At 33.8% G+C, this 16,089-nt stretch overlaps 1 protein-coding gene across 1 annotated transcript in view; it reads right to left on the minus strand.

Moving 5' to 3' along the window:
• ANKRD13C (ankyrin repeat domain 13C) overlaps positions 1 to 16,089 on the minus strand; it is a 79,143-nt gene that overhangs the window by 26,444 nt on the left and 36,610 nt on the right. Inside the window, exons 4-7 of the mRNA XM_067726547.1 lie at positions 13,239 to 13,324; positions 12,019 to 12,064; positions 7,541 to 7,607; positions 3,234 to 3,378 (exon numbers count right to left, since the gene is read on the minus strand). Coding sequence (XP_067582648.1) covers positions 3,234 to 3,378; positions 7,541 to 7,607; positions 12,019 to 12,064; positions 13,239 to 13,324 — 344 coding nt within the window. The remainder of the gene's footprint in view (positions 1 to 3,233; positions 3,379 to 7,540; positions 7,608 to 12,018; positions 12,065 to 13,238; positions 13,325 to 16,089) is intronic.

Genomic DNA, 16,089 nt, shown 5'->3' on the forward strand with positions numbered 1-16,089 from the left:
CACACATGTTCTCTAATTAGGAAACGTGAGAATACAAGAAAAGATGTCAAAAAAAACCTCCAATTTTTCTCAATGATATCAATCACCAAAGGAAAGAAAATGGGAGAACGGGCACCTTAAAGGGAAAATAATGAGTTAAGTCTTAAATAAGCTAAGTTTTGAGGTACCTAGGAGACACACAGGCTATCCATTAGGCATTTAAATAGATAGGTCCCCGCTCAGAAGATCTGAGTTACAAATATATACTTGTGAACTATCAACTGATAAGAAGTAGTGAGAGCTGTGGGAATGGAAGAGATTATTCTGGCAATTTGTAAAAATGAGAACATCAAGCGCATATCAATATTCAAGAAGTGAGCAGAGAAAAGGAAACAGGCAAAAGAGAGTAAGAAGGAGATATGGGAAAAGAACATCTAATGATCAAGGTCAAGTCACAAGGAAATGCAAATTTTAAGAACTGAGTTACCGATAATAGCAAATACTTCAGAGAAGTCTATATAAAGAGAAGGTTGAAACAAATACACTGATTTTAGCAACAGATCCAATATGAAGGTCATCTAAAACCCCAAACCTGTTTCCTTTTCCAAATGCCCCAATTCTATCTGTGGCACCACCATCATTTACTCTGTATTGTAGTCTGTTCAGTGTGCAATAGCATCATGCTTAAAAAAACAAGGTACGTACCTTAATTTAAAAATACTTTATTGCTGGGACTTCCCTGGTGGCACAGTGGTTAAGATCTGCCTGCCAATGCAGGGGACACAGGTTTGATCCCTGGTCCAGGAAGATGCCACATGCTGCAGAGCAACCAAGCCCGTGCGCCACAACTACTGAGCCTGTGCTCTAGACCCGTTGAGCCACAACTACTGAGCCCGTGTGCCACAACTACTGAAGCTCGTGTGCCTAGAGACCGCACTCCGCAACAAGAGAAGTCACTGCAATGAGAAGCCCATGCACTGGCAACAAAGAGTAGCCCTGGCTTGCCGCAACTAGAGAAAGCCCACACACAGCAACGAAGACCCAAAGCAGCCAAAAAATAAACTAAAAAAAAAACACAAAACTTTATTGCTAAAAAATGCTAATCATCATCTGAACCTTCAGCAAGTCATAATCTGTTTGCTGGTAGAGGAGTCAAAATATTTCGAGAATTACCAAAATGTGACACAGAGACACAAAGTAAGCAAATGCTGTTGGAAAAATGGCACCAATAGACTTGCTCAACACAGGGTTGCCACAGATCTTCAATTTGTAAAAAATGCAATATCTGTGACGTGCAATGAAGCGAAGTATGCCTATAACCATAAAAACACATATTTTCCCCCCTTCCATTCTCTCCCTTTTCCAATCCATCTTGCATACTAGCTGTGTGATCTTAGCGATATCTTTTAACATTTATAAGCCTCAATATTTTCATCTATAAAATAGAGATGGTACTATTTAGACAGGTTATTTTAAGGATTTAATAAAAGAGCTTTAAAGTATTTATAGTTCCAGTATGCTGGCATTTAATGCTTAATATATGATAGTAATTGATATACAGTTTGCCCTCCATAACTGCAGGTTCCGCATCTGCAGATTCAACCAACCAGGGATCAAAAATATTTGGAGAAAAAAAAATTCCAGAAAGTTCCAGAAAGCAAAACTTAAATTTGCCACACAGGCAACTAGTTACAAGGTATTTACACTGTATTTACAACTATTTACCTAGGCTTTACATTGTATTAAGTATTATAAGTAATCTAGAGATGAATTAAAGTATATTGGAGGATGTGTGTAGCTTATATGCAAATACTACACCATTTTATATAAGGGACTTGAGCATCTGTGGATTTTGGTATCCTTGGGGATTCCTAGAATCAATCCCCGCAGATACCAGGAGACAAACTGTATACTATTAATACAATGCCACTATCCATAGCACCTAGCAGTGTCTAGCATTTATTAGGTCCTTGATAAAATGTTTGAGGAAGAGAGGGAAGGAGGAAAAGTCAAAAAACTATTATATATAAGATTAATTCATTTAAATTACTTTTTGATCAAATCAATCCCTTGTTTAAGAATCTATGACTCTCTATTGCCAACTATAACAGATCCTAAATTATTTTATCTGGCTGTTAAGGCCTTCCATAAATCATGTTCCTATGCTCAGTAAGAGAAACCTTCACTGCAGTCAGATAGATTGCTTTTCTGTTTCCCAAATAAACCATTCTTAGTCCTACTTTCCTGACTTTACTCATCCTGTTTCCCCCACAAGGAATGTCTTTTTTTCTTCTCTTCGAATCCAACTCTTCCTTGCTCAGTGCCAGTTAGGAAACTATTTATTTCAATAGTACACATACAAGGTAACTAAATATCAACAGATATGACAGTAGGAGGGTCTAATCTAAGAGATGTTGAGGAAGGGGTCACAAGATATGGTAAACGTAAGGAAAGGAAATGGTGAAAAATAAAAGCCACAGTGACAAAACAAAATATTGACCTAAAAACATTTGTAAGGCTATCAGTGATATATATATATAGATACTAGAAAAGCTTTTTCTTTGGTTTATAAGCATTCAGGGAACAACAGATATAAGATCATGGTGAATATGGTCTCTCAAAGGTCGTTGTGAAGGCAATTCACATGGTGTTTAGATATGGTGTTTAGAAGGGGTATAATTTTGTACTTTAAGAGTGAAAAGACGGAGAAAAGAAAGGTGGCCAAAGAGTTGGGAAAAGTAAAACGGTACAGACAGAAAGCCAAGAGAGGTGTTCATATTAAAGAGGTAGAGATGGTTCACAACAATAAAAGAAACTAAGATAGGAAGATAAATGGGGACAGGGCCAGAACAGGTTCAACAAATGAGAACTATGAGAAGTTAGGGTTTATTTAACTAGGAGATCATCAGTGAATTAAGAGCAAACAGACTCAGTGGATTAGTCAGGATAGAGAACAGATGATAAAACTTTTTTAAAAAGCAAGAGGTAAGAAAATCAAAGCTTTAGGAATGAACCATCTCAATTATGCCTTACGCCTTTTAAAACAATTACACCGAGGCTTGGTTGCATACACAGACTTCTTTTATTTTTTTAGCCGCACCCCGTGGCATGTGGGATCTTAGTTCCCCAACTAGGGATCGAACCCTCACCCCTTGCATTGGAAGGCGGAGTCTTAACCACTGGACCACAGGGGAAATCCCTACACAGACATTTTTAAACCATTTACAGGAATACTGATAAGACAACATGCTCACCTCATGGTGTATTCGCTGATAAACTTTTTGTTCATTGTCTAATACTACAAAAGATTCAGAGGGTGCCGCATCCCCGTTGAAAATGAAGCTTAAATCCCCTCGTTGGCACTTCATGTCAGTAAAGTCTATGAGAGTAGTGTCAAGCCTGTGAAAGATGGATAGATGAGAAATTCTGACAAATAAAATTTCAATAAAACTTCATATTAATTAAACAAGTTTTGCTCCTTCTAAACTCAAACCAAGATGCTAATACCATATTTCAAAATCAAATTTATAGATAAAAGCTAAATTTAAAATATCTCATTAAAAAACACCAAAAGAATATTTAAATATATATTCAATTTTATCTATATTTCATTTTTCTGAATATATACTTCATTAATCCAGCAAGAAAAAGGTTGTTTCCCCATTGTTGATGCATTTCTCTAACTGTACCCTTATTCTCTACCATTTCCTATACTGTAGCTACTCCATAAAAGTTACTTCAAGGGGGAAGGGCAGAAAAGGAAAGCAGACCTGTCTAACATTCTCTGATACTTTCAAGACCAAGTTGCTAGCTCAGCAGAGTACAGCTGACCCTTGAACACCAGGGTTTGGGGAGCTGACCCACATCCCCTCCACATGTAACTTTACTTTAGTCGGCCCTCCATATGCACATTTCCACATCCTCAGATTCAACCAACCTTGGATCATGTAGTACTGTAGTACGTATTTCTTGAAAAAGATCTACGTATAAGTGGGCCCAAGTAGTTCAAAACGGTATTGTTCAAAGGTCAACTGTATATAAGAGAGGTATAGCCATGGACAGACCACATTCTTAGACTAAGGACTGTGTGTCCACAGTCTTGTCCTTATGATCTGCATCTATGCTTATGCTTGGTACCAAACCTTGCTTCATCCTTCAACTCGATAAACCATTTAACTTACTCTAAATTCTTGGCCTTTCTGCTTGACTTCCCAGATTCAGATTAGCATTCTTTTTCCCAGCATTTTATTTTCCAACATCTCCACAGCCTGAAAACATTATGGATCGTTCCTATGGCAAATATTCATGGACTCACACACTTGTATGTTTGTTGTGCTCATTATAACCAAGACCTGGCATGGTCGACCCAGTGGGTTGGTCTCAAATAAAATCTACAAATCACTACTTGCTGAAATTTGGGAGAATAATGGAATGGAAAAGTTCACAAGTACCCTGAAGTGCTTCAATCTTGCACAAGGCTTTGTAGGAGAAGCTGAAAAATGGAGCATATTTCGCATGCAAAAGAATAACTAGGGTTACATATAATTTATCACCAAAACTAGTAGTTTTTAAAGGTGAAGGTGATACTGTTAATAATTTTACCAGGACAACAGAGGTGAACAGGGAAATATGGTTATCCTATGTATAAGAGGCTCTTTTCTGAGCCATATAAAATATACACACCCCTCAGAACCGAATAAGAAGTCCTAAAAAGAAAACCAAGTCACCAACTCCTATATGACTGAACACTACCTGCTGCTTTACAGTTGAATTCTAGCCCCTGGTCCACTTCCAGTAGCCTGCTACTGTACTACTGGTGCCTGTACTACTAAACATATCCTGTTATTGCTTGTACATGTGGCGTAAGAGAAAATAATGCCAGTAAAAGGGGCTTATCCTCCACCTCTATAAGATGCAGGCTACTGAAGTCGCAAAAAAGGAACAGATCATTTTACATGCATGGCCTATTTGGACTCCAAGCTTCAGCTACCAGGGAACTCTATACCCCACCAAAAAAAGAAGAAAAGGGCCAGAACAGTCTTTTGCCTCCATTCCCTTCTTGCCCATCCTGGGTGAGAGTAGTAGTGGGTTGCAAGGGGTGGGGATAGGAAATGTGAGAGAAGAGATGTACAGAGAGACAAAGACAGACTGACACTGGCAACATTTGAGCCCTTAAATCTAATTTATCATAATGATATAATTTATAATATAATTTTTTATATAATTTATCACAATGATATTTTAATGTATTAACTAGTCCTTGGCTTTCAGCTTATAAGCCTAAATACTTTTAATTTTGCCATGTAATTCACCATGAAGAACAAAAAATTCTTTATACAAATGCAAAGATTTGAGTAGAACACGTTCTGTTTCAGATAAAAACTTGAAAAATGCCCAAGTAACAGTGAAAAGGAAATAGGGCCTACTCGAAATAGGAAGAGCCTGACTGGAAAGTTTGCAATGATTATTTTAGTCAGTGGTTATATGTAACCTCAAAATTATTAACAGTGAAAATATTTGTTAGTATTCTCAACAATAAAGTTGCCCACACTTTCCTATTTCTACTAAAGTATTAATTTCTCTTTGACAACAAAGAAGATACTTTTTTTTTTTTTGGCCACACGGCCTGCAGAATCTTAGTTTCCCGACCAGGGATGGAACCCGTGCCCTTGGCAGTGAATGCGTGGAGTCCTAACCACTGGAACACCAAGGAATTCCCAAAGAAGATATTTTAAATTATCACAACTGTCAGGAGATACAAGTAAAATTCATTTGAAGTGATGTTTAAAAGAACTAATCATCTCCTGATGTTTAAATTTGAAAGTTTTTATTTAATGTTAACAAACTTCTTTTTCTTTAAAATAATTCTTCATCTATGCAAAAAACCTTTGTCATACATCCTAAAATGCAGCTTCTCCATTAATCTAGTAAACTTTGTTTGATAACTAGCACTTTGAACCTGTCACATTTCTCCCTCAACCTCGGCTGCTAGTAAGTCCCAGGTTTCAGTCTTGCTAAACTGCAGTAGCTTCCCTTAAACTACATTCTTTGACACAATTATTCTCTCTCAGCCTCTTATTCTCATGTCTCTATCTTAACCATGTTGTGGTTTTTTTATCATCTATATTTATTAGGTAATATGCATCATGTCATTTACTTTTAAAAGTCATATATAAATGTGAAACAATTTTTTAAAAGAAAGAAGCTCCTTCTCTCCTAAGTTTAAGAATCAAACAGAACTAAAACTAACCTTTAGTTAAAGTAGCACATGGAAGATAATACTATTCTCCCAAGTTATGTACTAACTTTGGCAAGCACCTATATTAAGCATTTTTAAACTGATAATTTTTTAATAACCATAATATATTGCTAACAATAGGCTACTGAATTAAATCTACATCATTATCAAATCCTTTCCTAGTTTTCTAATCTATACTTTTCTGTATTTTCCAAGGTTTCTATAATGACCATGAATTTAATGTGCATGAACACTTTCATCATCAGAAACATCTGAGGAGGTTATTTTTAAAAACAAAATCACAGAAACTTCTACCTTAATAGAATTTTGCTGGAGAATAATGACCCTAGAACTTACTTCCATCTAAAGGTTATCTCTTCATTATAATTCAACATATTGAACAATAAATCTCATAAAGAGTTGATTTTTTAAAATTTCTGCCTTGTGACATGATATGATCTGACAGGAAGTCAGAGAGGTCCTGGCTCAGTGATTAATTTGCAATATGCTCATAAAAATCACTTCACTTGTCAGAATGTTCTAATCTATAAAATGAAGAGTTTATATGAGATAACCTTTTAAGACATCTCTAGTTCTAGACCCTTACATATTCAAATTAAAATATTCTGGATTTTTATAAGATACAGACATGTAAAATTTTATGTATATATAAATATACTAATAGGTATGAATATACTAAAAAGTTGGCATATTCACCAGCATTATATATAGCTTAGATATATATAACTTGTAAATATACCTATATTAACAGAAAGCTAAAGAGATAATGATAAAATCCTGAAATAAATAAAATAAATAGATTCCCTGTGAGATCCAAACATCAATCTTAGTTTTAAAAGGAAACAGAAGAAAACTAAAATTAGCCTTAAAGTGTTCACTAGAATTGATAGATGACTGAACAGATGAATGGCTAGAAGCATGGATGGGTAGACAGGGGAGGGAAGGGTTGGAGAGGGATGGAGGAAAAACAGGACAATAGTTATGTCCTCCTTATGTGTCCCTTATTCCCTACAAAGCTAGGAAGAGGGAAATAACCATCTTAAATCTTCTTAGTGTTATATCATGATCTTCACTCTACTTGCCTTCCAGATAGTCTGTAGTTAAATAATAATACCTTTGTTTTAGTCAAGATTTTATGCCTTTGGTTCCTTATCTGTAGTATCTCAAAGGAGATAAAATATTGTGAATATATTACAACATGTTATAAAATACTACATCCAAGTATAAGCTATTACTACAAAAAGAAAAGCTATCTCTAAATCTCAATTATCTGTTACTCAGAAAAAAATCAAATCACCTTACCTGATATTGATACCTTGTTTGTATATTTTACATGCATCAGAAGGCAGAATTCGGGAAAGTAAAGGCACTGTATTTGTAAAAAGAAAAGGCAAAAAATAACCACCTGAAGTTCAGAGAGATTACAAATTTTTTTAATTAGAAGAAGAGTAATGTAAACATTTTACTATTTCACCAAAATTGTAATAATTTCCTTTAAAATAGTATTTTCCACTTAAAAATAATATACAAAGCAATTTTGAGGAACTTCAAATACCTACTATTTAATTGTAATTGCTGTATAGTTCACCACCACCACCCACCAAACACATGTAAGTGTAGCAGAGTTGATATAATGCCACTCTTGGGTATATATTGTAGGATATTACTGTAAGTTAGAAAACGATGCCCTGTGGTAACTAAACCCTCCTGAATGGGTAACCAGATAAGCCTGGATTCCATCTGATCCTCTAAATATAATTGGATTAAATACCAGAAAAGTAATATGTGTAATAGAAAAAGACACTTTTAGAGCTAGATAGTCGAATTTGAGTCTGAATCCCAAATATGTTGGTTACTTAAGCTCACTGTAGCTCAGTTTCAAAATCCATAAAATGCAATCATACTATTGACTTATAGATTTCTACATTCCAGTGTTGCTTACATTCATATCACAAGCTATATTCTCATAGTTTTTTTATTATTTATTATCGGCTATATTTTGAGGAAATATAAGTTATTCTATGGATAAATAAATCTACATAACAGGCTATATAATTAAACTACCACATACCAAAAAAAGAAAAAAATGTGAAACTCAAAATTCTTGAAATTAAAGATTACATCACATGTACATGTGTATGTACGTGGGTGTGTGTATCTATGTAAGATATATTATATGTATATTTTACAAAACTCTGTGTTTTAAAAATGGGTGATAAATCAACCTGGGTTAGAAAGAAACAAAGACTTTGGAGAAAATTAAGGGCTAGTTTTTTAGTTAACTTTTTCAAAAGCATCAATATTTGCTCACTAACATTAAAGGTATACCAAATATAAAAATGTCTTTTTTAAATCCTTAGAGGTCATTTAATCCAAAATGATTTCCAGCATTGAAGACAGTTTTCTAGACTTATTTTATAAAAGCAAGAAAATTTTACTGCCCAGAGGGAATATCAACTAAGAGTTACCCTGGTCAAAGAACATAAGAAATCATTTTCCAATAAAACTTTTCCTTATATGAAACAATAGAAGTTAAGAAGATTAATAATGGCATAAATCTACGTAAATGATCAAAGCTCCTCTTTCATGCTTATTGAGATCCAGTTTTTCTGTCCTTAAATATTTGGTGTAGCATGAAAAAGACGATTACAAGAAGACAGCATCCTAACAATTTAAATTTAACTTATTACATCTTTTGAAGTAGTACGGTAACCTATAAAAACAAAACTTAGAATCACATACCAATACCCATTTATCAAAAATCAGAAAAGGAGGAAGAGGGGAATGTAGAAAAAAATTAAGAAGCTTAGGGTTTGAAAAGCAAAAGTTAAAAAAAAAAAAGATATCATTGAGAAAAAAAGATTTTAATGCATTCCAAAAATAAAGCAATTTTCATTTTCCCAATTCTGTGATGACTTTTTCTTCCCCAATGTAAACTGAACAATTAGGCTGTCTGTATCTTAAGTTACCTCAGCATAATCTGAGAGTCTAACACAGTACTCCAAAGGCAGCATAATCCTCTGAACTGAAAAATGGAAAGTCTCAAAATTTTAATTTTGGTTTTGCTATCACTTACTCCCTGATTTTAAGAAGAGTTCCTAGGTTGAATGTTTTCCATCTATAATATGCAAAAAACAGTCCCAAATACAAGATGGATATTCTGTAGATTATGAGATAAAGAAAAAAAAACTATTAGTTTTTCTGTTGAAACATGCTATATACACATAATGTTAAATTTGTAGTGATTATAAAATTATTTAACACTTTACAGTATCTGAAGGGCTTCCTTCAAAAACATGATTTCATTTCATCTACACCAAAACAAAGGCTTGAAATAGGTGGGGCAGTTATTATTATCCCCATTTTTAAAATGAAGAAACTGAAACTCAGGAAAGTTATGTGATTTGCCATGTCAAACAGTTAGGAGCCAGTACTTCTGATTCCAATTTAAAGCTTTTCCATACCTAAAAACTCAAGCTGGAATAATTCAGTCACCTCCAGACTTGCTATTAACCAAGTCTGAGGCTATTTTCAGCCAAATACTGAAGGAGAAAGAGTAGAGTTTGTGAGCTCCACAACCTCTAAATTAAACTTAACGCCGGACCTCAATATTTCTTAACTTCCTCTTATTTCTAGGTTGCCTTTTTTTTTTTTTTTTTTTAAATATTAGGGGCTTTAACAAGGGGAGGAACCATGCCTAAACTCTGGAAAAAAGCTTGATAATCAAATCTAATAATAGAGATTATCCAATTTTTTTAATCCAAAGTGTCTAAGCTAAATCTAGCCAATGAGTTTAGTTTTTAAAATTATAGATGACATCTAACCATCAGGTGCTAATAATTTGACATGAAATCAGTAAAAACCTTTATCAACAATGAAACAGATGGGCTGACTTTTTTGCATCAAAGTCAAGTTCTCAAAGAAGCAATACTTTAAACAAGTACCTCAGTGGTTGCATAATGAACTTGATTATGCAACATTTATAATGTGTTTATAACTACAGATCATATGCACAATTTCTGGAGTAATTACATCCATTTCTATTTCTTCATGTAACTGAAATGTCACTTTTAAAATATTTTAGAACATTTTGCTCAGCAACATAAAGTGACTATCTTAGAATTCAAACCACTAACAACTACTAAGACAATCAATTAAAGAGCCAGTACACTCAAGGGACAACCTCAGTTTAGGATCTCCAAGAATGACTGGGGTCTTTACAGACAGAAAAAAACCGTGTGAAAAAACAGTACTCAGGCTTTAGACCAATCTAACTTAGACCTCTTTTATTATACAGTGCTATTACAAACCTTTTTTTCTCTCAGTATTCTAGAACACTGGGACTTCTGAATAATTTATAGAGCATAAAGGACTACGAGAGTTAACAAAACAAAATCATGTGTGATCTTTTTTTTTTGGCTGTGACATGAGGCTTGTAGGATCTCAGTTCCCCAGTCAGGGATTGAACCCGGGACACAGCAGTGAAAGTCCAGAGTCCTAACCACTAGGCCACCAGGGAACTCGCTCATGTGTGATTTTGATGGAGCCAAAACTAGCCTGATGAACTACAGTTGTTAACAATGTTAGAAAAAACTGATTATATTTAGGGATTAAAATTTTACATTTAGAGATTAAACACTAGAAAAACCTTAATCACCCATGCTGTACAGTATTATGCAGCTGTTAAAAAAAAAATGAAGTACTTCCTCATGAACTAAAATGTGAGATACCTATGATATATTAAGTAAACGTGACAAAATGCATAATGATATAATAGTATGATCCCATTAAAAAAAACTAATGCTGAGGATACATATACACATATACATTTATATTTATATATATGTACATACACACACGTTTGTAAGCATTGAAAAGAGTTTGAAATATTCATATGAAACATTAACAGTGGTTTCTAGAGTTATCAATATCTGATTTATTTTTATGATTATGATCTATTTTTATGATTATTTTGGTGATAATAAGCATTCAAATATCCTTAATATCATAAAGATTAATTCAGATGCTTTAAAAAACACACATAAGCATACTATATTCAAACCTATATATAGATTACATTAAAAAAATATTTAACCCAAAAGTTAGTGGTTTGGATAGTTGTTTACTTAGTAAAGTAAAGGTCACTAGGATCAAACTTCCTATTTGGACACCAAAGTTTTCTCCCTAAGTAGACTCATGTTTAAAATGGGGAGGAGAGAAAACTTACCTTGCCAAGGTAAATCAATAAATGACTGTAAAATATCTAGGAATTAACGTCTTTCATAAATAAGTGGAAGAGTGTGCAACCAAATAGTATGTTAAAACAGTGGCTATAAAGTATGCAATAAAAGCAGCAAATGTGATTGAAAGATGACAAAACATACAAAATCAATTAATGTTAACCAAATTCTTCACATTCAGGGATCTAAATACTATATGTCAAACTTCCCTAAATTCAGTAATCTAATAATCCCATAATTATTCTTCTCTTCCCTCTGAAAATTCCTTATATTAAATTATTATAATATTTGAACCGGCATTTTATTTAAAAAAAAGAGAATTTTTAATCTTAAAAATAATAATTATGAAAGTTACTAATCAGGTTAGGATAATTAAGTATTACTATAGGGCTTTATAACCATTACATTCAACATGATGAAAAATATTTTAATTTCCTTAGGGTAATATTTGTTATGTTAACATTTCTATATAATAGTTATTTTTGCACTTGCATTTCTGCATACGTACATATTTTATAGTAAAATATAGCACACTCTTACCCCAGCTTTGAAAATCCCAGTGAAGTTCTAAATAAAAGTCACCTAGCTGAGAAATGAAATATGAATAATTATTGAATGCACACCTTCATTAACAGCTCTTATACCTACTTAATATTTTGCTTTAAAAAAATCTGTTATCATTAAAGGTCTATAGACAGGAATAGGAAATAATTTCAATGTATGGAGTTGGAGAAAGAACCAAAAAATATATATGGTTATTACTTAAAATTACATTACAATAGCAGACATTACTACACATATCTACAAAGGAAAACTCACACCACTCTAGATTTTACAAGAACGTTTTAATCACATAAGAACATATCTGAAACTGACAGGCATTTAAATTTGCATCAATAATTCCATTTCGCATAATAATAAGTAGTATTGTAAAAATACTTAATAACTTTAGAAGTGTTATAAAAAAAAACAGTAACTTCCAAAATGATTATTGTGTAGGCTCATAATGGTCTAATAAAATCACCCACTGCAATACAAACTTTTTTTCTATAAAGTGATAGGTTTACTAAATTTGAAATAATATGTCATCATATGAGATCTATAGAGAACGTTTTTATTTCACAAATTAGAAGCTAAACATCAAAGACTATAACTGTTCAAGGAACTATTAATCAAATATTGTCAAAAAAATTTATCCCTTGAGATTTCAAAAACAAAGCATACCTAAAAGAAGACATAGTCATGATGATATATCTTTCTCCCACAGTTCTTTCACGCATCCAAAATACAGAGGAAAAAACAACAGAAAACAAAACTCTCTCCCTTTCTGTGCCAGCACACCCAGCTCTTACCATCATGAAGTAGAACAGACAAAAAGAGTTTTGTTACATAAAGAAAATGCAAACTGCTCCTAAGGCAGTAGCACTTCAGCTCATAGAAAATCTTTCAATCCAAAGGACAAAGGAAAACTACTGCCATTAATTATGACTTACCTCCATTTTTCTTAGAGCTCTTACCTAATTTACTGAACGCAATAATTCTTTATCTGCCTTCTAAGATCAAAGCAAATAATGCTTCCCATAAGATTACATATCATAATCAGAGTATTTTGTAATGTCATTATTGCTTAATTGAAGCAGGATTTTTACCATTTCTTGACCCTTAATAATTAGTGAGAAATTAAACTGTATTTTTAAAATGCTTAAAAGTATACTTGCAATTACCCTTTAGGGCAAAATCAGCAAAGAAATTTAGCCTACCTCTTTCAGGGCTTTTAATAATCGAGGTCGTTTTTCTTCAACACTTTCCCTGGATTGCTGCTTAAGCTTCCTTAAAAGAGCTGTAACTAAAATTTAAATTTAAAAAAATTTTTTAATTTAAAATAAATTTCACCATGCTAGTTTGCCAATTACACCTCAATAAAAAATTTATGAAAAACAATTTCACCATGCTAGGAAACACCACTGGCTTATTACACAGATATATAATATAGATATTGTGAATAAGTTAGAAAACACCTTTAGCAAAACTGTTAAGATCCTCAAGGAAAATTGAAAACAGATACCTCGACATCAACTTATTCATACTAGTTTTGCTAGTTTTTAATCATCAGTAGGCTTTATCTGACTGAGTCAAGATTACCAATCTCAGTCAGATGATGCAGTGTCCTGTTGTCAACACTGATCTAAAAGATGATCTCAAAGATAGATCTCAAAAATCCCACTGGACATTATTTTTCTAAAAATGTAATTATCTGCAATTGTTACCAGATGCATCTGTTCTTCTTTCACTTGAGGCTGTACTCTCACATACCACCAACATAGCATAAAAAATACTAAAATGAATCCTACTCTATCTGTGAAAAGAACTTTTGACTCTAATAAAACCTGAAACCCCCCAGAGCGTCTTCTCAACAGTTAAGAGATGGAGATTTAGACAAACTGCCTAAGCGCAAACCACAGCATTACTACTTATTAGCTGTATAAGCATGGAACACTTACTTAATTTCCCTAAACTTCAGTTTCTTTTTTTCATATGTCAATTAAGAATAAAGTGAAATCTGCTACATGGAGTTACTATAGAGGCTCTATATAAATTGCTTACTACTGTGCCTGCAAGTAGGTAAGTATAAGTTTTGTTTATTAGAATAAAGGTCTAAAATTAACTAGCAAAATCAATCAATCCCTAACATTTATTGAAATAAGGGAAAATATTAGCCTTGAATGAAATAAGATGAAAAAATGTACAGAGGGGGGTAAAATGTATACATCAATACATGCTGATTTCCTCCTGGTCCTGTTTTCATATACATATGTATACATACAAACAAATAAAAATACTATTATTTTTACTATTTTACAGTATGCACTCTTATAAACTACTTAACGTCTTATATGGAATACAGAAGTATAAGGGAAGTATAAGGTTGGGGGAAAAATAATGTGGAAAGAAGACAGTAATAAAAGCTTATTAAATCAGATTTGTTTTGTCCACAAAGGCCAAAAGGAAAAGCTCAGGGAAGAATATGAGAAATAGTAGAATCTACACTTATTTTTAACCACAGGTCTAACTTTAATCCCAATGTATTTTTAAAAGCCAAAAATCAAAGAGCAATGTTTAAATTACTAAAGGTCTTTTGGGACAGAAGAGGATGAGACCTAAAAGTCAGGGAACACGGGACCTAGTTTCAGTTACACACTACCTGTGATCTCGGTCAGCAGTTCCCAAACACAAGTCTACATTTCAGTGGCCAACTGTTCAAGTTTCCAGTGATATGCAGCCAAATGAAAAAACTGGGTACCAGGGTGGATTTCTTTTTCTTTATACATTATACACTTTTTTAAAATTTAAGGACTATTCTTTCATTTTTGGTTTCAAAGTGTCTTTTATTTTTTTAATGAAATTGTGATCGCAGAAGAAAGTACTTTTAAAGTTCTTATATGCTAAAGTGAAAAAGTCGGCTACTCTACAACAATCCTTTAATAAAATTCTTTTCTGGTCTATAAAATCCAAATAGTGTGAGAACCAATGACCTATATAAACATTAGGGTTCTTTACAGATTCAAATTTATATGAATCTGGTTAACCTTCATGTTCATTATAATTTAACTTTAATATCAAAGCGATATTACCTAAATGTAGTAGAATTCTTTTTATAATTCTTCTCCACTATAAAGGCAAATACTTTAATAAATGTTTATTCAATCTACCTTGCCTTCAAATTCAAACAGACCCCTGTTGACATAAAGAACAAAAAGAATTAATTTCCTAAATAGAAAAGATATCAATGAAAAGCAGAAGTCACATAGTTTCCATTAACTAAATATACTGTAATTGACTGAAGACATTTAGTAAATAGAAAATTATGTTAAAATGACCAAACATTATTAAAAACGTAGTGACAACAACTGTATATAGCATAGTAATGTATGCAAAGAAATTCCTGTTCTATGAGACTTCACATTAAAAATAACGTCACTTGTGGAAGCAGAAACGAACACTCAGAACACAATTAGACAGGGACTTCCCTGGTAGTGCAGTGGTTAAGAATCCGCCTGCCAGGCTTGCCTGGTGGCGCAGTGGTTGAAAGTCCACCTGCCGATGCAAGGGACACGGGTTCGTGCCCCGGTCCGGGAAGATCCCACATGCCGCAGAGTGACTAGGCCCATGAGCCATGGCCGCTGAGCCTGCGCATTCGGAGCCTGTGCTCCGCAACAGGAGAGGTCACAACAGTGAGAGGCCCGCGTACCGTAAAAAAAAAAAAAAGAATCCACCTGCCAATGCAGGGGACATGGGTTCGATCGCTGGTCCGGGAAGATCCCACATGCCGCAGAGCAACTAAGCCCATGCGCCACAACTACTGAGCCTGCACTCTAGAGTCCGCGAGCCACAACTACTGAGCCTGTGTGCCACAACTACTGAACCCACGCGCCTCGAGCCCATGCTCCGCAACAAGAGAAGCCACCGCAATAATAAGCCCGTGTACCGCAACGAAGAGTCGCCCCTGGTCACCGCGACTAGAAAAAGCCTGCCCGCAGCAACTAAGACCCAAAGCAGGCAAAAATAAATAAAATAAAATAAATAAATTTATATAAAAAAACACAATCAGAC

The sequence above is a fragment of the Pseudorca crassidens genome, chromosome 2 (assembly GCF_039906515.1).
Source record: "Pseudorca crassidens isolate mPseCra1 chromosome 2, mPseCra1.hap1, whole genome shotgun sequence".
NCBI classification, from domain to species: domain Eukaryota; kingdom Metazoa; phylum Chordata; class Mammalia; order Artiodactyla; family Delphinidae; genus Pseudorca; species Pseudorca crassidens.